Source organism: Pseudophryne corroboree, chromosome 2 (genome assembly GCF_028390025.1).
Source record: "Pseudophryne corroboree isolate aPseCor3 chromosome 2, aPseCor3.hap2, whole genome shotgun sequence".
In the NCBI taxonomy this organism is placed as follows: domain Eukaryota; kingdom Metazoa; phylum Chordata; class Amphibia; order Anura; family Myobatrachidae; genus Pseudophryne; species Pseudophryne corroboree.
The window spans coordinates 595,198,796-595,222,706 of record NC_086445.1 but is presented as its reverse complement, the minus strand read 5'-3'; the positions used below and the strand labels follow the sequence as shown (position 1 = coordinate 595,222,706).

The 23,911-nt window shown below is 43.8% G+C and overlaps 1 protein-coding gene across 6 annotated transcripts in view; it reads left to right on the top strand.

Moving 5' to 3' along the window:
- CTPS1 (CTP synthase 1) overlaps window positions 1-23,911 on the top strand; it is a 223,370-nt gene that overhangs the window by 51,807 nt on the left and 147,652 nt on the right. For all 6 annotated transcript variants that reach the window (XM_063954629.1, XM_063954631.1, XM_063954627.1 and 3 more), the window contains exons 3-7: window positions 1,033-1,203; window positions 1,951-2,051; window positions 2,452-2,568; window positions 2,982-3,065; window positions 3,146-3,226. In XM_063954629.1, the coding sequence (XP_063810699.1) occupies window positions 1,033-1,203; window positions 1,951-2,051; window positions 2,452-2,568; window positions 2,982-3,065; window positions 3,146-3,226 (554 nt within the window). The remainder of the gene's footprint in view (window positions 1-1,032; window positions 1,204-1,950; window positions 2,052-2,451; window positions 2,569-2,981; window positions 3,066-3,145; window positions 3,227-23,911) is intronic.

The following is a 23,911-nucleotide window of genomic DNA, read 5'->3' as shown; positions in this document are numbered from 1 at the left end:
TCTTACCATAACGTATATTTCTGTCACAGCTGGGAATAGGCTTTGGTAAGAGGCGTATGAGAGTGAAATGGGAGTGGGAGTGAAATGCCCGCGAGGAAGATAATTAAATAGTGTCCAATGTCCCAAAAGCTCCTCATTTTAGGGCACGCCACCAAATGTGCACAAAGGTGCCCTCTTCTCCACAGCTTCTCCAGCATCTGATGACTGGGGAAATATAGCTCGAAGGCGGGTAGGTACTAGATACCATCGGTATAGACGGTAAAAGTATTTTCCTGAATCCCAACACAGATGAATGATTTAGCAGCAAATTCTCAAAGTTTTGCCCACTTCTCTGGTTCTTGTGACTCCAAACCAAAATGAGATCTTGGGGATGGGACGAGTCTAAACAAATAATGCATTTGTTTCATATACACTGTATACACGCAGACTGAAGGTAATTTGTGCATATGTGCTAGGAGAAAAATGAGCTGTAAAGGGTCCCTGAAGACTGATTGTTTTTTTTGCTAGTACCGTTCTTGGTTAGTTTTTCACATAATTCATTCATTCGGGATTCATGGTTTATTATCTCTTCATAACCAAACCAATGTTTACATTTTGGCAGTTTTTGTGGTTTTCCATATATTTACCTGTTTAATGGTCATTTTGGCAGTTTTTGTGGTTTTCCATATATTTACCTGTTTTATGGTTCCACATGTATGTATGTTTATTGCTATCCCTATAACTGTAAACTCCTTGATCCAGGTACTAGCATAGTGCCTGCTCAGACCCATGAACTAGTACTGTACCTGTAGCCAGGGGTTAGTCTGGTGCCCGTTTCCATGAACATTTATATACATCTATAATTGCTGTTTTGCTACCTCCTTTTTTAAAATGTACCCTATACCGCTTAGATTATAAGATCTTATGCACACAGCCATCCTTACTGTCTTTTTTGTTCGCATATTGATGCCCTCAGTTTACAATACTGCATAATGATTATGAATTCTAAAATAAAGGTAATAATCAAAGTGGTATTAAATGCCCCTAATGTAGGCGAGGTGTTTGTGCTGGATGATGGAGGGGAAGTGGATTTGGACCTTGGGAACTATGAGCGCTTTCTGGACATCCGGCTAACAAAAGACAACAATTTAACAACTGGAAAGATTTATCAGTCTGTCATCAACAAAGAGAGAAGAGGAGACTACCTGGGGAAAACAGTGCAAGGTGAGACACCAACTCGGCCTAACTTCCTTGTCATAGCTGTTAAAGAAACTGCTACTACTGTAGGTGATGCCTTTTAAAGTGTATTGGACGAATTCATTGGCTTGCGTATGTATAGTCGCCACAACTCATATGATGTGCTGACTCATTGTAATACAGCTATTAGGTAATGCACATTAGCTGACATTTCTATTATCTTATATCAACAATTATTTAAGTCTACACCACCGATAATCTGGCACCCTCAATTCTGGCACTGTGCCGGATTATTCATCTTGCCAGGTTATCAGTGGTACGGCGACGGTGGTGTTGATGGCAATCTGAAACACCCTCCACCTGATTCTACCCAGCATGCCTCGCACAGCCTAACTTGACCCCGCAGCCCAACTTCATGCTGCAGCCGGTCTTTCCCAAGCCCACCTCCCCAGCCTCCGCATGTGTCTGGATTAAAAGAGGTGCTGGGCCATCAGGTGGCAGATAATTGAGGGTATGTATGTATGTATGTATGTATGTATGTATTCATAAAAAGACACCATAAAGGTAAGTACTATGGAATTAGTTTATCGACATGATTTTTATGATTGCTGTATTTTTGCTCTACACAAACCACTAATAATGCTGGGATGTAGTTATGATCCCGGTGGTCGGGATCCCGACAACTATATTCTGACCACTGGTATATACCCAACGCATAATACTTCATAAAAGCACCATTTGGTGAACGATAGGAATTGTGCCATTTGTTTGCAGTGGTCCCTCACATCACAGATGCTATCCAGGAGTGGGTGATGCGGCAGTCTTTGATTCCTGTGGATGAAGATGGCATAGAACCAGAAGTCTGTGTAATTGAGGTACACAAAGCTGATCCTGTACATGTACTACCATCCCTGCATGCACACTGTTCTCCTCTTCCTCTCCTAACCGCCCTAATTACCCCATTTTTATATTGCCTGTTTATTAAAAGAATAGTAACCTTTTAGCATATGTTTAGCTATTCGTGTACCAATTGCATTTTTTAAGAAAACCACATTTCTGCAAAACATTTACAGCCAGATGTCTGTCTTATTTAAACTGAAGCTGCTGTGATGTTAGTGCGTGTAATGACTGATATAAGCTATAGCATCAATATTCTGTATGTGATGGCTTTGCTCAATAATTACAGCACATTTAAAGAAAATAATGCTTTAGTTTTTAGTGCTGCCAATTCCCTTAATCCTCTTTTACTTTGACAAATGGTCTTAATCTTCACAGCTAGGAGGAACAGTAGGCGATATTGAGAGCATGCCATTTGTGGAGGCTTTCCGCCAGTTCCAGTTCAAAGCTCGAAGAGAGAACTTCTGCAATATTCATGTCAGTCTTGTACCTCAGGTAAGGGTGTGTCGCCCAGCCTGAGGCTGATTCATTCCCATCTGTACTGTAACTTGACAGTGTGCTGAGAAAATAAAAATCTTGTTGATCCAGAATTCTGAGAGCAATATTTTCCTACAGTTTTTACTTCAGTAAATCATGACTCAACAAAGTTAATTAGCATTAAACAACAAATTAAGTGGTTTATTGTAATGCATAACCTACCTAGCAAACGATATGAATCCATGCCAAGAAATAAATATGAAACAATATTCTTAAAATATTTTTATTGTGCAATAAGTATTCGTTGTGTGTACCCTATTATTTTTTAAATGTTGCATTCTTTCCCTGGTTCTCACTTAGTAGAATAAAAGCATGTGAAAAGCATTGCGTTGATATAGTCTACATTTGTACTTTAATATCTTTGTTTTCAGCCCAGCGCTACTGGAGAACAGAAAACCAAACCCACTCAGAACAGTGTGAGGGAGCTCCGAGGTCTAGGGTTGTCGCCAGACCTGGTATGTGGTCTCTGTTCTGACTAAAGTATAAATTGTGTGATGTCTGCAGTAAATCCATTAATATACTGTTCTTCTTGAAGGTTGTCTGTAGGTGTACTACACCTTTAGACACGTCTGTGAAGGAGAAGATATCCATGTTCTGCCATGTAGAGCCACAGCAGGTAAGATTCTTCATAAATGCAATTTTGGCTTCTTACTGTCTTGCACCAACAGTTCTTCTGCATATGTTCTCAATATGTTGTATGTGTCCTTTAACCACTTGCCTGGTATGGTCGCGTCATTTGCGACTACACCAGGCAGTGCATTATCTGATCGAGTCACAAATAATGCAACCTGTCAGAAACACGTGTGGACGGCTGCAGGAGAGAATCTTCCCGCAGCTGCTGCTCTCATAGGGACCTTCCAGTCCCTCTGCTTTTCTGTACCCTTCTCCAGTGTCCGTGTGCTGTCGATAACTGCTGATCAGTCGGTACAGCAGGACCCGCCACCCAGTGACTACAGACATTAGCAGCCGCTGGAGAAATGTAAATTCACCCCCAGCCTCCTATTGTGTACCTGGTGACTGCTCAGATGAGTAACATCGGGAAGATGAGCAGCTGCTGGGAAAATCAATGTCACAATGTTCATGATGTTCTGATTGTGACGATCCAATGTTTGAGAAAAATAATTTCTGAATGATTAAAAATGTTTTTGAGTTTTTTAAAGTGTGTGTGTGTGTGTGTGTGTGTGTGTGTGTGTGTATATGTGTATATGTGTATATGTGTATATGTATATGTATATGTATATATATATATATATATATATATATATATATATATATATATATATATATATATATATATAGCGCTCTCACCATAGCAGGCTCACTCAACACAACGATAAATAAATGATGGGGGTTTAGTTAGTGAATTGGCGAATGCACAGAAGCCTGGGTACCCCGCCTTCATGCAGGTCCTACACTATCACATAGTCTTAAAACCTGGCAACTGTTTCACACATAATATAGCTGCAAATATGGCTAGGCAGTGAAACAGGCTCCTCCCCCTCTATCCCCCATCATCCCTCAGTTTTGAATTTGTGCCGAGGGAGCCGTCCCTGCTGACTGAGCTCCTGCTCAGTTATATTACATTACTTTATTTGATTTTTTCTCTAACGTCCTAGTAGATGCTGGGGACTCCGTAAGGACCATGGGGAATAGACGGGCTCCGCAGGAGACAGGGCACTTTAAGAAAGAACTAGGAATACTGGTGTGCACTGGCTCCTCCCTCTATGTCCCTCCTCCAGACCTCAGTTAGAATCTGTGCCCGGACAGAGCTGGGTGCACTTTAGTGAGCTCTCCTGAGCTTGCTAATAAAGTATTTTGTTAGGATTTTTTATTTTCAGAGAGATCTGCTGGCAACAGACTCTCTGCTACGTGGGACTGAGGGGAGAGAAGCAGACCTACTAACTGCGGATAGGTCATGCTTCTTAGGCTACTGGACACCATTAGCTCCAGAGGGATCGAACACAGGAACGCACCCTTGGTCGTCCGATCCCAGAGCCGCGCCGCCGTCCCCCTCGCAGAGCCAGAAGCCGGCGTGAGAAGCAAGAAGACGTCAAAAGCGGCGGCAGAAGACTCCAGTCTTCATATGAGGTAGCGCACAGCACTGCAGCTGTGCGCCATTGCTCCCACATTAAACCCACACACTCCGGTCACTGTAGGGCGCAGGGGGGGGCGCCCTGGGCAGCAATTAGGTACCTCTTGGCAAAAGCAGCATATATACAGTTGGGCACTGTATATATGCATGAGGCCCCGCCATTATTTTACACAAAATCACGGGACAGAAGCCCGCCGCTGAGGGGGCGGGGCTTCTTCCTCAGCACTCACCAGCGCCATTTTCTCTCCACAGCTCAGTTGAGAGGAAGCTCCCCAGGCTCTCCCCTGCAGAAGCACGATAGAAGAGGGTGAAAAGAGAGGGGGGCACATAAATTTGGCGTAAAAACAATATATACAGCAGCTACTGGGTTAACACTACGTTACTGTGTGATTCCTGGGTCATATAGCGCTGGGGTGTGTGCTGGCATACTCTCTCTCTGTCTCTCCAAGGGGCCTTGTGGGGGAACTGTCTTCAAATAGAGCATCCCCTGTGTGTGTGGTGTGTCGGTACGTGTGTGTCGACATGTCTGAGGTAAAAGGCTCCTCTAAGGAGGAGATAGAGCAAATATGTGTGTGTGAGGGTGTCTCCGTCGACAACGCCGACACCTGTTGGATATGTGTAATTAAGTGCTAAGGTGAATTTATTGCACAAAAGATTAGAGAACAGACAGGAAATCTACCCATGTCTGTCCCTCTGTCTCAGAGACCTTCAGTGTCTCTCAATGCTCACTATCCAAAATAATAAACACTGATGTCGACACGGAGATTGACTCCAGTGTCGACTACGATAATGCAAAGTTACAGCCAAAATGGCAGAAAAGTATTCAATATATGATTATTGTAATAAAAGATGATTTGCATATCACTGATGACTCATCTGTCCCTGACACAAGGGTACACATGTTTAAGGGGAAGAAAGCTGAGGTAAATTTCCCTCCTTTTCATGAGGAAAAAGAGCGGGAATCTCCAGACAAGAGACTGCAGTTTCCCACAAAGAATTCTCAGGCAGTATCCTTTCCCCACTAGGGCCAGGATACGATGGGAATCTTCCCCTAGGGTGTCACGTTTGCCCAAAAGGCAACCTGTCATAACCGCTATTCTCAGGGATCCTGCACAGACCGGCGATTGTGTCGTCATGTGTTTAGAGCGCTGGGGCATCGTGGACAGGTACCTTATCAGCAGAGATTGAGACCCTAGTATGTAGATATATATAGAGATATAGATAGATATATATATATATATATATATTAAAGATGCTGTCTTAAGAGATTTATATATATATATATATATATATATATATATATATATATATATATATATATATTAATTATAACATGCCCAAAGAGACATGAGTATACTGGGTCCTAGAGACAAAGCTATGTCGATTCTGTAGAATATGCAATGGACAGATGATGCCGACTTAAGAGGCATATGGAAGTCTGAGGATTGTGTGGAGAAGGGTTCTCGGACCTGGTCTCCACAGCTATAGCTGGTAATTCTGATATTTTGCCTTAAATTCCTGCACAGCCTAGGAAAGCACGACATTATCAAATGCAGCCTTTATAACAAAGAAACAAGAAAGTCCGAGGTGCGTCCTTGCCAGAGGCGGGGGCAGAGGAAAGAAGCTGCACAACACAGCTAGGTCCCAGGAACAGAAGTCCTCCCCGGCCTCTACAAAAATCCACTGCATGTCGCTGGGGCACCACAGGCGGAGCTAGGCCCGGTGGGGGCACGCCTGCGTAAGTTCAGCCACAAGTGGGTTTACTCCCTGTTAGATCCCTGGGCAATAGATATTGTGTCTCAGGGATGCAAGCTAGACTTTGAGAAGATGCCCCCTCACCGACGGCCCTGCCGGCTTCCCCCAACGAGAGGGAAACAGTGGTAACTGCAATTCACAAATTGTATCTTCAGCAGGTGGTGGTCAAGGTTCCCCTCCTTCAACAAGGAAAGGGTTATTATTCGACCATGTTTGTAGTCCCGAAACTGGACGGTTCGGTCAGACCCATATTGAATTTAAAATCCCTGAACATATACCTGAAAAGGTTCAAGTTCAAGATGGAATCGCTCAGAGCGGTCATCATCTGATATAGCTACTATCCCCATTGACTGTATCTTGGAATTTTTAGAGATTATTTTGACAAATAACCACTTTATGTACCAAGGGGAATACTATATGCAGTGTTCGGGGACGGCTATGGGCTCGAATGTGGCCCCTATATATGCAGGTATATTCATGCATGAATATGAGACTACCAACATCATGCCAAGATATGGTAACAAGATTGTATATTATAGATGATGTTTTTCTGCTGTGGGACGGTACCGAACTAGAATTTAATGACATGCTAGAATATTTGAATAATCTGGATTCCACTGTACGATTTACGGGACATTCAGACCCCAACTCCATCAATTTCTTGGACCTGACCATCTTTAGGAATGGTACTCACCTGGGTCAAACACTATATAGAAAAGAAACAGATCGCAACACGATCTTGCATGCTACGAGCAATCATCCACCATCCTTAAGAGCTAGTCTGCCGATCTCGCAATTTATGCGGGTTCTGAGGAACAACACAGACTCGACGACTGCTGAGGAACAGGTTGTGGAAATGAAGACTCGCTTTATTCAGAGGGGGTACAGTATGTGCACTATCAACAAGTGTCTGGATAAGGCACGATTAAGAATGTTTGAGGCTAAACCGACCAAGGAGGCGCAAATGATATATGTCACACAGTTTGATGCAAAATCGCCTGCTGTCAGAGCGTCAATAAGGAGGCACTGGCCCATATTGAACTCAGATCCAAAGTTCAAAAATTCATTCGAACATCCACCCATGTTGGCCTATAGATGTGGGCGTAATTTGAAGCAACTACTGATGCACCCAGCCAGACAAACGGCTGGCTCCGGGAACAACTGTTTAAACAAGACAAGAAAAGGCTGCGTCAAATGCCTAGGCTGTGTGACGTGTCGCTCGATGTTGGTTGGTGAGAAGTTTCCACACCCCCTCAGCCGACAACTAATTACTATTCGGCACCGCCTGCATTGTCGAATGGACCACGTTATTTATATGCTACTATGCCCATGTGGTCTTCCGTATGTGGGGATGACCACCTGTTCATTCAGAGAGCGGATGGCCAACCATCGCAGTTCAATCCATCAAGCGCTGCAAACAGGCCGTACTGATAAACCGGTGGCTCAGCTTTTTTTAAAAGAGGGACATCAAGTGGCATCACTCAAGTGCAGGATCATTGACTGGGTCCCTGTCCCCAATAGAGGGGGTGATCGCTCCCTTCTCCTAAAAAAACTGGAAGCAAGGTGGATACACAGATTGGGTTCAGTGACACCTAATGGACTGAATGAGTCAAACCCACTAAACGTCTTTCTACGATGATAGAGCTTTGTGAAATCCAGTAGGAGATCTTTGCCCGATGCATCCCAATATTATTTTTTGTTGTTTTTGTCAGTTATGTGTTAATTATGTGTAGTTAGGGCCATATTTGGCTTGTTTTAATTGTGTAGTCTGGACCATCAGGGTGCAGTGGAGGTGCGACGGAATGGCCGAATTAAATCATAATTGATTGTGTCTTGATTGGGTTATTTGCTCGAGTTGGGTCACTGTGTCTTGATTGGGTTATTTGCTCGAGTTGGGTCACTGTCGCTCGTCCACTGCACTTTGCTGATCTAATTAGATATATAGTTCAGGGGTTTTATGTGGGGAATGTTTTTAACTGCACTGCCTGGCTCTTTTACCCTCGTTAGTGCAATTGATATGCACGCTGCCACACACACACTGATATATTCATATACCTGCCAGATATGGGTGGGGAATCTTGATTTGATGTGTGGAATTGATAGTCCGCTTTGTGACAATGAGCCATATTTGCTCTGTCTAGCAGTACTCTCTGTCGGAGTGACTGAGCGCTTCACTTCCTGTTTGCGTTCCACCCGGCGCATGGACACTTACGGCCGGATGACGCTTGCGTTCCACGGACCGGAAGTGTTCGGCGCCGGTACGCGGCGGACTTTAAAGCTTTGCTATTGCGGCTTTGGTGTCCTAAATTTTGTTCAGCAGGTCTATAGAGATGGGTACTTGCTAGTGGGGATCATTGTAGCAACATATGACTGCCCTAGTTGTGATAATTAAGCATGAAAAATCGCTGTCTCACTTTGATGACATCATAGCACCTTTGGCGCCTTTTTTGAATGATGAGGGTATTTAGAGCCAGTCAGGCAGGACCAGCACTACTGCTGGATGTTTGGATTTCTGTTCCTTTCCTGTTGGAAGTTGCTATTGATGTGCAGTGCCTCCTGAGGAAGGCCCGTTTAGGGCCGAAAGCGCTTGAGGAAAATCTTGCCATTATGCTGAATATGTAAAGTATATTACAAATAAATGAATTGGTGTATTTATGAAAAAAAGTCTGGAGAGTGCCCCCTCTGAATTTTATATATATATATATATAATTTCTCTATCGTCCTAAGTGGATGCTGGGGTTCCTGAAAGGACCATGGGGAATAGCGGCTCCGCAGGAGACAGGGCACAAAAAAGTAAAGCTTTACTAGGTCAGGTGGTGTGCACTGGCTCCTCCCCCTATGACCCTCCTCCAGACTCCAGTTAGATTTTGTGCCCGAACGAGAAGGGTGCAATCTAGGTGGCTCTCCTAAAGAGCTGCTTAGAGAAAGTTTAGTTTAGGTTTTTTTTCTTTACAGTGAGTCCTGCTGGCAACAGGATCACTGCAACGTGGGACTTAGGGGGAAAGTAGTAAACTCACCTGCATGCAGAGTGGATTTGCTGCTTGGCTACTGGACACCATTAGCTCCAGAGGGATCGAACACAGGCCCAGCCGTGGAGTCCGGTCCCGGAGCCGCGCCGCCGACCCCCTTGCAGATGCTGAAGCGTGAAGAGGTCCGGAAACCGGCGGCTGAAGACTCCTCAGTCTTCATAAGGTAGCGCACAGCACTGCAGCTGTGCGCCATTTTTCTCTCAGCACACTTCACTGGGCAGTCACTGAGGGTGCAGAGCGCTGGGGGGGGGCGCTCTGAGAGGCAAATATAAACCTTATACAAGGCTAAAAATACCTCACATATAGCCCATAGGGGCTATATGGAGATATTTAACCCCTGCCTGACTGGAAAAATAGCGGGAGAAGAACCCGCCGAAAAAGGGGCGGGGCCTATCTCCTCAGCACACGGCGCCATTTTCTGTCACAGCTCCGCTGGTCAGAACGGCTCCCAGGTCTCTCCCCTGCACTGCACTACAGAAACAGGGTAAAACAGAGAGGGGGGGCACATTAATGGCTATATATATATATATTAAAGCAGCTATAAGGGAGCACTTAATATAAGGATATCCCTTGTATATATAGCGCTTTGTGGTGTGTGCTGGCAGACTCTCCCTCTGTCTCCCCAAAAGGGCTAGTGGGTCCTGTCTTCATTAGAGCATTCCCTGTGAGTTTGCGGTGTGTGTCGGTACGTGGTGTCGACATGTATGAGGACGATATTGGTGTGGAGGCGGAGCAATTGCCAAATATGCAGATGTCACCCCCCAGGGGGTCGACACCAGAATGGATGCCTTTATTTGTGGAATTACGTGATGGTTTATCTTCCCTTAAACAGTCAGTTGAGGACATGAGGCGGCCGGACAATCAATTAATGCCTGTCCAGGCGCCTCAAACACCGTCAGGGGCTGTAAAACGCCCTTTGCCTCAGTCGGTCGACACAGACCCAGACACGGGCACTGATTCCAGTGACGACGGTAGAAATTCAAACGTATTTTCCAGTAGGGCCACACGTTATATGATTTTGGCAATGAAGGAGACGTTACATTTAGCTGATACTACAGATACCGTAAAACAGGGTATTATGTATGGTGTGAAAAAACTACAAACAGTTTTTCCTGAATCAGAAGAATTAAATGACGTGTGTGATGAAGCGTGGGTTGCTCCTGATAAAAAGTTGATAATTTCAAAAAAGTTATTGGCATTATACCCTTTCCCGCCAGAGGTTAGGGCGCGCTGGGAAACACCCCCTAAGGTGGACAAGGCGCTCACACGCTTATCCAAACAAGTGGCGTTACCCTCTCCTGAGACGGCCGCACTTAAGGATCCATCAGATAGAAAGATGGAAGTTATTCAAAAGAATATATACACACATGCAGGTGTTATACTACGACCAGCTATAGCAACTACCTGGATGTGCAGTGCTGGAGTAGTTTGGTCAGAATCCCTGATTGAAAATATTGATACCCTAGATAGGGACAATGTTTTACTGTCGTTAGAACAAATAAAGGATGCATTTATCTATATGCGTGATGCACAGAGGGATATTTGCACACTGGCATCTCGGGTGAGTGCTATGTCCATTTCAGCCAGAAGAGCCTTATGGACACGACAGTGGACAGCCGATGCGGATTCAAAACGTCACATGGAGGTTTTGCCGTATAAAGGGGAGGAGTTATTTGGAGTTGGTCTATCAGACTTGGTGGCCACGGCTACTGCCGGGAAATCCACTTTTTTACCTCAAGTCACTCCCCAACAGAGAAAGGCACCGACCTTTCAACCGCAGCCTTTTCGCTCCTACAAAAATAAGAGAGCAAAGGGCTTGTCGTACCTGCCACGAGGCAGAGGAAGAGGGAAGAGACACCAACAGGCAGCTCCTTCCCAGGAACAGAAGCCCTCCCCGGCTCCTGCAAAAACCTCAGCATGACGCTGGGGCCTCTCAAGCGGACTCGGGGACAGTGGGGGGCCGTCTCAAAAATTACAGCGCGCAGTGGGCTCACTCGCAGGTAGACCCCTGGATCCTGCAGATAATATCTCAGGGGTACAGGTTGGAATTAGAGACGGATCCTCCTCATCGTTTCCTGAAGTCTGCCTTACCAACCGTCTCTTCCGAAAGGGAGAGGGTGTTGGAAGCCATTCACAAGCTGTACGCTCAGCAGGTGATAGTCAAAGTACCCCTATTACAACAAGGAAAGGGGTATTATTCCACTCTATTTGTGGTACCGAAGCCGGATGGCTCGGTAAGGCCTATTCTAAATCTGAAGTCCTTGAACCTCTACATAAAAAAGTTCAAGTTCAAGATGGAGTCACTCAGAGCAGTGATAGCGAACCTGGAAGAAGGGGACTTTATGGTATCCTTGGACATCAAGGATGCGTATCTACACGTTCCGATTTACCCCGCACACCAGGGGTACCTCAGGTTCATTGTTCAAAACTGTCACTATCAGTTTCAGACGCTGCCGTTCGGATTGTCCACGGCGCCTCGGGTCTTTACCAAGGTAATGGCCGAGATGATGATTCTTCTTCGAAGAAAAGGCGTATTAGTTATCCCATACTTGGACGATCTCCTAATAAGGGCAAGGTCCAGAGAACAGCTGGAGACAGCTTTAGCACTATCTCAAGAGGTGCTAAGACAACACGGGTGGATTCTGAATATTCCAAAATCCCATTTAATCCCGACAACTCGTCTGCTGTTCCTAGGAATGATTCTGGACACGGTTCAGAAAAAGGTTTTCCTTCCAGAGGAAAAAGCCAAGGAGTTATCCGATCTGGTCAGGAACCTCCTAAAACCAGGAAAAGTGTCAGTACATCAATGCACAAGAGTCCTGGGAAAAATGGTGGCTTCTTACGAAGCAATTCCATTCGGCAGATTCCATGCAAGAATATTCCAAAGGGATCTGTTGGACAAATGGTCAGGGTCGCATCTGCAGATGCACCTGCGAATAACCCTGTCACCAAAGACAAGGGTGTCACTTCTGTGGTGGTTGCAGAAGGCTCACCTATTAGAAGGCCGCAGATTCGGCATTCAGGATTGGATCCTGGTGACCACGGACGCCAGCCTGAGAGGCTGGGGAGCAGTCACACAAGGAAGAAACTTCCAGGGAGTATGGACGAGTCTGGAAAAGTCTCTTCACATAAACATTCTGGAACTAAGAGCAATCTACAATGCTCTAAGCCAGGCGGAACTTCTCCTGCAAGGAAAGCCGGTGTTGATTCAGTCGGACAACATCACGGCGGTCGCCCATGTAAACAGGCAGGGCGGCACAAGAAGCAGGAGTGCAATGGCAGAAGCTGCCAAGATTCTTCGCTGGGCGGAGAATCACGTGATAGCACTGTCAGCAGTGTTCATCCCGGGCGTGGACAACTGGGAAGCAGACTTCCTCAGCAGACACGATCTTCATCCGGGAGAGTGGGGTCTACATCCAGAAGTCTTCAACATGTTAATAGACCGTTGGGAAAGACCAATTGTAGACATGATGGCGTCTCGCCTCAACAAGAAACTGGACAAATATTGCGCCAGGTCAAGAGATCCACAGGCAATAGCTGTGGACGCACTGGTAACTCCTTGGGTGTACCAGTCAGTGTATGTGTTTCCTCCTCTGCCGCTCATACCAAAGGTATTGAAGATCATACGGCAAAGAAGAGTAAGAACAATACTAGTGGTTCCGGATTGGCCGAGAAGGACTTGGTATCCGGAACTTCAAGAGATGCTCACGGACGAACCGTGGCCTCTACCTCTGAGAAGGGACCTGCTACAGCAGGGTCCCTGTCTTTTTCAAGACTTACCGCGGCTGCGTTTGACGGCATGGCGGTTGAACGCCAGATCCTAAAAGGGAAAGGCATTCCAGAAGAAGTCATTCCTACCTTGATTAAGGCACGGAAGGAAGTCACCGTGAAACATTATCACCGCATTTGGCGAAAATATGTAGCGTGGTGCGAGGATCGGAGGGTTCCGACGGAGGAATTCCAACTGGGTCGTTTCCTACATTTCCTGCAATCAGGATTATCTATGGGTCTCAAATTGGGATCCATTAAGGTTCAAATTTCGGCCCTGTCAATATTCTTCCAAAAAGAATTGGCCTCTGTCCCTGAGGTCCAGACTTTTGTCAAGGGAGTACTGCATATACAGCCTCCTGTGGTGCCTCCGGTGGCACCGTGGGATCTAAATGTAGTTTTAGATTTCCTCAAATCCCATTGGTTTGAACCATTGAAAAAGGTGGATTTGAAATATCTCACATTGAAAGTGACTATGTTACTAGCCCTGGCCTCTGCCAGGAGAGTATCTGAATTGGCGGCTTTATCTTATAAAAGTCCTTATCTAATCTTCCATTCGGATAGGGCAGAACTGCGGACTCGTCCGCATTTTCTCCCTAAAGTGGTATCAGCATTTCATCTGAACCAACCTATTGTGGTGCCTGCGGCCACTAGCGACTTGGAGGACTCCAAGTTGTTGGACGTTGTCAGAGCCTTAAAAATATACATTGCAAGGACGGCTGGAGTCAGAAAATCTGACTCGCTGTTTATATTGTATGCACCCAACAAGTTGGGCGCACCTGCTTCTAAGCAGTCGATTGCTCGTTGGATTTGTAACACAATTCAACTTGCACATTCTGTGGCAGGCCTGCCACAGCCTAAAACTGTAAAAGCCCACTCCACAAGGAAGGTGGGCTCATCTTGGGCGGCTGCCCGAGGGGTCTCGGCATTACAACTCTGCCGAGCAGCTACGTGGTCGGGGGAGAACACGTTTGTAAAATTTTACAAATTTGATACCCTGGCAAAGGAGGACCTGGAGTTCTCTCATTCGGTGCTGCAGAGTCATCCGCACTCTCCCGCCCGTTTGGGAGCTTTGGTATAATCCCCATGGTCCTTTCAGGAACCCCAGCATCCACTTAGGACGATAGAGAAAATAAGAATTTACTTACCGATAATTCTATTTCTCGGAGTCCGTAGTGGATGCTGGGCGCCCATCCCAAGTGCGGATTATCTGCAATACTTGTACATAGTTATTGTTAACTAATTCGGGTTATTGTTAAGGAGCCATCTTTAAGAGGCCCTTTCTGTTGTCATACTGTTAACTGGGTTTAGATCACAAGTTGTACGGTGTGATTGGTGTGGCTGGTATGAGTCTTACCCGGGATTCAAAATGCCTCCCTTATTGTGTATGCTCGTCCGGGCACAGTACCTAACTGGAGTCTGGAGGAGGGTCATAGGGGGAGGAGCCAGTGCACACCACCTGACCTAGTAAAGCTTTACTTTTTTGTGCCCTGTCTCCTGCGGAGCCGCTATTCCCCATGGTCCTTTCAGGAACCCCAGCATCCACTACGGACTCCGAGAAATAGAATTATCGGTAAGTAAATTCTTATTATATATATATATATATATAAACAGCGGCAGGTGCGGCACTCCAAGCGACGGGGATAAAGCAACTCTTTACGTCCTTGTGATAGACAACGTTTCAATGCTATTTATTTGTGCATTTTCATCAGGTCAAATTATACAAACAAATGTGCTTACCTATATAGTGCATGCAGACGCCGTCACCACGCTTCCGGAACACAGGCACCCGCCAGGTCCGTCGGCGCACCCACATGACGTCATCAACCATGGCTGGTAACTATGGTGACAGTAGTACACAAACTGGTATGCATAGTGTGATAATACAATCGTACAGGCAGAACACAGTTATGTCAATCTAAATATATATAGAATCCTGGCTGCACATAGCACATCTAGGCTCCCTAGTCTATAAACAAACCTAGATCATTAGAAGACATAACAAACAATTGAAAGCATATTACCACTGGATTAGCCACATACAGAGGTAAACTTACAAGAATGCATTAAGCCCTAACTGTTCATTAAGGCCTCTAGGGTAAAGGGTCCCCAAACGGTGAATCCACCTAGTTTCAAGTTGAAGTAGTTTAAGACCCCTGTCACCCCCCCGGAGAAGAGGGGGGACATGGTCTATCATCCGGTAACGTAGTGCCACTAGCGGATGGCGTGCCACAGAAAAATGTTGTGCGACCGGCTGGTCACTTGATCCTTTGGCAATCGCTGCCTTAATGGCCGACCAGTGGGCTGCCATACGTTCCTTGAACATTCTTTCAGTTTTGCCTACGTATGACAGCCGACACGGACATAGCAACTGATAAACAACAAACTTAGACGAACACGTCAAGGTATAATTAATTGTCAAAGGTCGACCCGTCAGTGGATGCTGAAAGGTTTTTCCACTAATCAGAAATTGACATGTGGTACAAGTGCATCTAATGCACCCTCTTGCGTTAGCCTGTACTAAACGCTGTGGAATGGGAGAAATATCTGCTTTGACCAGCATATCTCTGATGTTACGTCGTCTTGTATAACATGACATTAGTTTAGTGTGGCTAAGATTTAGCTCCTGATCAGACTGGACTATATGCCATAATTTCTTGGATATGTGATTGATGCCACTGCTAGTGGGGCTAAATTGGCCTACCCATGGGAAGATCCCTTTCTCATCTGATACTTTAGTTTTAGCCTGTAACAATTGTGAACGATCAATAGCTAAAGCTTTAAGTTTTGCTTGATGAAGTAAAGCTGCTGGGTAACCTCTAGCTAGAAACTTCTCGATCATACTGTTCATTTGAGTCTCAGCTACCACAGGGTCAGACGTAATACGGCGAACCCTCAGCAGCTGTGAGTAGGGCAAACCACGTTTAAGCGGAGTTGGGTGAAAACTTGAGTAGTGTAATAAGTTATTCCTGTCCGTGGGTTTACTATAAATGGATGTATGAATACATCCATCAATAATGGAGATTTTAACATCCAAATAGTCCACTGACTGCATGCTCATATTGTATGTGAGTTTAACCGGATGGTTACAGCTATTGTGTGTCTCAATGATCTCAACTAAGCGTTCCTGGGTACCCTTCCATAAGATAAGTAAATCATCAATGTAACGACAGTACATGATGATATCTGATGCTACCTCAGGTTTGTCAAAAAATATCTCCTGTTCAACCTTGAACATATAAATGTTCGAATACGATGGGGCCACAGGGGACCCCATCGCACACCCAGTTTGTTGCAGATAGATCTTACCATCGAACAGAAAAAAGTTCTTGGTAAGAATCATGTGCAAAAGATCCAAGCAAAATTGTAAATCCGGCCCTTTGAATTCAGGGTGACCATCCAAAAACTCTCGTGTCGCATCTATACCCTTATCATGGGGGATTATGGTATACAGACTTTGCACGTCAATGCTACAAAGGATAACATCATGGTCAAATCGGCTCAACAATTGCAATTTGCGTAACAGTGTGCTGGTATCTAAAAGGTATCGGGGGTGTGACTGAATGCACGGCTGAAACAGAGCATCAAGGTATAGAGCTACCGGTTGGAAAAGGGATTTATTGGCCGATATAATGGGCCTCCCAGGGGGTTTAACCAAACTCTTATGTATTTTGGGAGTAGTATAAAGAAGCGGTATAACAGGGAATTTAGGCAGCAATGCTTTACCAAGGGAGCCTGAAATAATCCCAGTTCCAACCGCCTGCTCAAGCTTACTAGACAATTCAATTAGAAAAGCAGAAGTAGGATCTACAGACAACAGGCGGTACGTTGCAGAATCACTAAGTTGTGATACAATTTCCGCTCTATAATCTGCTATATCCTGCAAAACTAACGCACCACCTTTATCGGCAGGTCTAAATATAATATCAGAACATGCTGCCAAACGTTCTAATGCCAATCTTTCAACTCTGGTAACATTACTCCTATTAACAGGTGCAGAGGAAATAAATTGATCAGTCTCAAGATCTAGAAGTCGCATAAAAGTTCTTACTGAAGCGTTGTGTGTCTGTGGTTCAAACGTAGACTTAGGCATTATTTTTTGAAGCTTAACAGGTATTTCAGAGTCTACCACAGCCAAAGTACTTTTGGCAAAGTGTTCTTTTAACTTTAGCTGGCGATGTAACCGATATTTGTCGACTTTCCACTGTAGAGGGTCCTGTCGACAGGAAGGTATAAATGACAAACCTCTGGATAATACTGATTTTTCAACGTCACTAAGCACATAACTTGAAAGATTAATGACTAAGTTTTCCGATGCCGTGGATTCTTCGGAGGGCGCCCCACTCTTCCCCTTCCTTTTCCACTGGTGCCCGCGTCTTGTGTAGCGCCGTTGCCTCTTTCGCCAGGGATCTTGGCCCTGGTGGCTACTCCTAAAGGGTGGTCATTACGGGTTGTCTGGGCTGTTGAATCAGAATCGCTGGTAGTGGAGGTATGCTCATTAGACGACTCTTTAGAATACCAATCATCTGTTGTATCAGCCTCAAAATTTGCTTTATGCTTCAGCTCAAATTCAGCCGCCTTAGTTTTAAACGCATTCATTTCTTTTGTAGATTGCTCGATAATGAGCAGCATTAGATCCATCGAGCAACGGTTCAAAATGCCCACCCACTTGCGGCAGAAGTTAGGATCATTACGGCCTATGGTAGGGGAGTTGCGTACCCGTAACCCACGGGAAATTTTTTTGGCTCTGTAATAATCGGATAAGGACAGGCAATGATAGAAATAGTCGATTTCTTTGCGTTTAATTCTCAATAGATCATGATAGAGGTCTTCCAGTGAAAGTGACTCTCGCTGGTCACTTAATAGTGCTGAGTAAAGAATGGCTTCTGCTTCTGTATAGCCATGTAATTCACCAATAGGATAGTGAGACAAAGACATACCCTGTATGTTATTATGTAACGACTCTTCAGCCATATTGCACACAAAAGAGGGCACACAGACACACTGTGTTCTGCCTGCACGATTGTATTATCACACTATGCATACCAGTTTGTGTACTACTGTCACCATAGTTACCAGCCATGGTTGATGACGTCATGTGGGTGCGCCGACGGACCTGGCGGGTGCCTGTGTTCCGGAAGCGTGGTGACGGCGTCTGCATGCACTATATAGGTAAGCACATTTGTTTGTATAATTTGACCTGATGAAAATGCACAAATAAATAGCATTGAAACGTTGTCTATCACAAGGACGTAAAGAGTTGCTTTATCCCCGTCGCTTGGAGTGCCGCACCTGCCGCTGTCTGTACACTTCTACTGTGGAGGCACCCAGCGCTATTGCACTTAATAATGGGAGAGCCGGACCTGCTTGTTGTGTGTGTGTATATGTATATATGTATGTATGTGTGTATATGTATATATGTGTGTGTGTGTGTGTGTATGTATGTATGTATATATATATATATATATATATATATATATATATATATATAAATAATCTCTCCACGTTGATCCTGCACTCTCATCTCATTTGTTCCAACGTTGCGGGTGCTCCCAATGAACCCAATCAGGTCCACTCGAACAGCAGTATTTCCACTAGGTGGAAGGTGCACTCTCGCCGAAATGAATGAAGTCCGTTCATAAAAAAGACTTTTATTGAAGAAGTCAAAAAGCCTTATATGTCGACGTTTCGGTCCGTATGACGAACCTTTCTCAAGACTAGTAACTCTTTAGGTTAACATCGTTCATCAAATCTTAATCATGTATCTATAAGATAAACAAAGTACAGACACATTCACATATACAGGGAACTAAGCCTCCCAGGCCAAGTAACATCCGATCAGCTTCTCACAGTATACTCAACTCTATACATTCACCATATCACCCAATTCTAATGTGTATAACCAAGCTGCTTTACATGAGTACACCACCGTCACCTGTGACATAGCCACCCAAACTCCTTATACCATATAATGTAAACAGCTCACCCAAGATCAGATTATTGTCATCAAAAACTTTCTAGCACAAAAGGATAGCATATCCGGACACAGCCATAAGAGTCATAGATGTGGATAATAATAGATATACATCTATAAATCAAATATAGACAATAGATTATACTAATGGTAGATAAAGATCACTTTCTTATACTTCATTACGAAGGATCACAAACATACCTGATCAAACAGATCCTGCTACCATGATACAGCTACAGGGTCACGGGAAATGGGGCGTGCTGCATAAATAACAACGGAAACTACATCTATAAATCAATTCAATATAGGCTTAATAACAGATGAAAATTGCACAAAGGTATAACACTTACAGAGGTCAGGAGGGGAGCAGAGCGTCCCTGTGCTGCATGCCAAGTGACAGCACTGGGACTGCTATTTGTATGTCCCGGACCGGAAGTGACCGGATGCATCGTATGCAACATGCAAAAGCATCCCGCCAATACAAAATCACGGCCCATATACCGCAAAGGGCTCTCAAATACCCCACAGACACGGCTTACTAGCAGCACGTCAAAACCGCTGCCTGGGGCCACACTCAAATGCACCCACCGTGCTTAGAACGCTGCTCCGGCGGGACGCGGATCTCGTGCGTTCCACCTGCCGGAATTGCGTTCCAATAGACCGGAAATGACGCGGGTATGCACCCGATAAAGGGTATGAATCAAACAGCTCAGTGGGTAAACCCTCAATTAGGTTCCACCCAATATAGTGCACAAAAGGAGGCCCTTCACAGGTGACAGGGAGAAAAATTACGTCAAACACCAACTTTCATGTATCCTAAAGATTATCTCCAATTCAGATACCAAAACAATATGTGGTGTAATCATGGGAAATGACAAACAATCAGCAACATTCAGATGCCTCGGCCTGGGGGGCAGTCCTTACAGACAAACATCACACAATGGGACTGTTACAAACATAAATTGCATACATATATTCTCTCTCATAGGAACCGTTGGTGCCTAATAGTATTAGGCTACCTATATGTACACTAGATTAATATGTTGAATAACGTTATGCAAATAAATTACATCATGCGATTGAAACAGATTACATAAATGGCATCATCGCCTAGTGTTATGCACAGTAGGGAGAACCGAAGAATTCGTCCTCTAAAACAAATGTTTACATCAATTTTCACAGTTGTAACTGGTCCCAGAAATTCATTAAATAATATATATATGAACAAGGGGAAGAAAAAATAAAAACGTATTACAAAAAAACATTAAATGGATTGGACTCATTAAGTCCTCTGGGTGCGACCGTATCCAACCGATGTATCCAGTAGCTTTCACGCCTCTTCAACAGCAGGGACCGGTCGCCACCAGTAGGACATGGTGGAATCCAATCAATTAATTTACATTTTAGACTGGCAACTTGGTGTTTTGCTGTTAAAAAGTGCCTGGCTACCGGTTTATCCGTTTTGTCTGTTGCCAATGCAGTATGAATCGAGGATCGATGATTAGCCATCCGATCACGAAATGGCCGTGTAGTCAGACCAACATATACAAGCCCACATGGACACTTAAGGATATAAATTACATGGTCTAACCGACAATGTAGATGATATCTTAGCTTAATCACCTTACCAGAATGGGGATGATAAAACACCGGACCAGTCAACATAGATCTACATGTGGTGCAGCTACCACAAGAGTAGCTGCCTGGTTTTGACTGCATAACTTAAAATGGAGTCAGTTCTTTTTTTGGGAACATGGTCGGGCGCATCAATAGTTGTCTAAGATTTGCGCCTCTACGATAAGCTACCATAGGTGTATTTATTTTAGAGAAGGGAAGATTGACATCCGAAGCTACAATCGGCCAATGTTTCCTTAGTGATTTCCGTATAGTGGTAGTATTGTCAAACTGTGTAGGAAAAATCATGCGATCTACGTTTTTATTAGATTTACTCTGTTGACCCAAAAAGATTTTTGTTGCTCTATTTAGGCATTTGGCTAAATGTTCTAGGTGAATATCCTCGACTCAAAAATCGAGAGGTCACCTCTGAACATTGTATATTTCTGCGGTCTGGTTCAGAGTTGATACGCATGATTCGTAGATATTGTGAAATCGGAAGGCTTTCTTTTAAAGCAGGAGGATGAAAGCTATCTGCCTGTAACAGCAGATTACGATCTGTGGATTTACGAAAAACAGTAGAGATGAAACCTGCATCCGTTCTAATAACGGTAACGTCAAGAAAATTAATTTCGGTAGATGAGATGGTATGAGTCAAGCGAATAGGGCTATCTAATGCATTTAATTCATTGACCATACAATTGAACTCTGATTCAGTACCTCGCCAAAGTAAAAAGATATCGTCTATGAATCTACGATAGAAGATTATCTTATGGCCATAGATAGGTAATAAATGTGTGTTCTCATAGTCAGCCATATAAAGATTGGCATATGCAGGGGCCAAATTGGACCCCATTGCGGTGCCTGCAATTTGCATAAAGTACTTATCTTTGTATAGAAAATGATTTTGTGTCAATACTAGTTCAGTGAGTTCTAATATGAAATCAATAGGAAATTCAAGGTTCTCAACTTCCAACAAACTTTTCTTAATGGTGTCAAGCCCTGCTTGGTGCGGGATTACTGTATATAATGAACATACATCTAGGGATGCCAACATCAAATTTTCATCATCTACCTGGATCTTGTGTAACTGGGACAAAAAATCACCAGTGTCCTTTAAATAGCTTCCAGTTTTTAGTACTAGTGGTTGTAAAATACTGTCCACTAGAATAGCTAGTGGTTGTAATATAGAACCCTCAGCTGCTATAATAGGCCTTAACGATGTTAACCTAAAGAGTTACTAGTCTTGAGAAAGGTTCGTCATACGGACCGAAACGTCGACATATAAGGCTTTTTGACTTCTTCAATAAAAGTCTTTTTTATGAACGGACTTCATTCATTTCGGCGAGAGTGCACCTTCCACCTAGTGGAAATACTGCTATATATATATATATATATATATATATATATATATATATATATATATATATATATATATATATATATATATATATATATACACACATACATATATATATATATATATATATACACATACATATATATATATATATATATATATATATATATATATATCGTCAGAATGTACGGGACTCAATGAATTGAATGAAGCAAGCCTTCTAAGCTGTTGACGTTTCAATTTATTCAATTTTCTTCAGAACATAAAAGCATACATAAAACTCACTCACCTTATATCCCCTCACCTCTGTGCACACTGCGCTGGCCGAAGCGGGGGACCGCCCCCCGCCGTGGTCCGTCGGGCGGCAATCTCCCGTCAGCTGTGGCGCGGTTTGATGACGTCATCGCCCATGCGGCGACGCACGTCCAGTGACAGGTATCTATGGCAACAAAATGTAAACACAACTTGTGATTACTCACTCCCTGTTACATATAACCAAGGCATCACAACGGAGCTGGTAATCACATACATGCTGAACAGTGCTGGCTATATAGTGTGTAATTATCCATTAGTTATATCACAAGTCTCCATATATATTTTATAATTTTTGATATATTGAGATATATGCATATTCGCGTCAGGAAACAAAATGTGGAAACATAGTATGGAAACATGCAACAAACTGTGGCCAAGCAGAAGTCATAGAAAAGCCAATACCTAAGCAATAAGACAAATCTGTATCACAATATAGAAAAGATGTATATATCAAAAATGTTCTGGACATTATTAATAAAGAAGAAAATTTTTTTTAGGAGAAACACGACAAAGGTATCATGTCATTTAAACCCCTAGGAGTTACTGTGTCCAATCCAGATTAACATTCTGATACATTTACTAGAACTTGTACTAACAAGAAATTTCTTCCTATTTAACAACAAATATTACCTCCAAGAACGGGGTTGTGCTATGGGTTCGGCGGTGGCACCCACCTACGCCAACCTTTATATGCTCCACATAGAGGAAGACATTTTCTTTAAGAAACCTGAAGTGGCACAACATATACTATTTTACTCCAGATTCATTGATGACCTGCTATTACTGTGGAAAGGTCCCAAGGAATCATTTGAAACAATTATCTCTGCACATAACAGATCCGACAGTCCGGTAAAATTCACGGTTAAAATGGACCAGCAGAGCATAGACTTTTTAGATGTCCGCATCTCAGTAGTGGATTCCACCATCACCACCACGGTGTACACTAAGGACACTGATCGAAATTCCTATTTGCATTGGAAAAGCTGTCATCCCCGAAGCCTCAAAGCTGGACTCCCATACTCTCAAATGCTGAGAATACTCAGAATTAACACTGACCGTCAGAGGGCATCCTTACAAATGGATGAACTTATAGCACGGTTTGTACAAAGAGGTTACTGCTTGAAGAATCTACAAAACACTAAGCAGAAAGTTCTACTTATGGATAGGGAAACCCTTCTTCATCCCAAAGAAAGGACAACCACCAACAGTAAATTCCCATGGGTTACCACGTACAATACATCATCAGACCGTACCATTAAAGTAGCTAAAAAAACACTGGCACTTAATTAAATCTGATCAACATCTACCTTTGAAACAAGTCGATCTCATGCCTTGCTACAAGAGAGCCAGGAATTTACGGGATCTTTTGGTAAAATCGGATATCTCTGAACTAA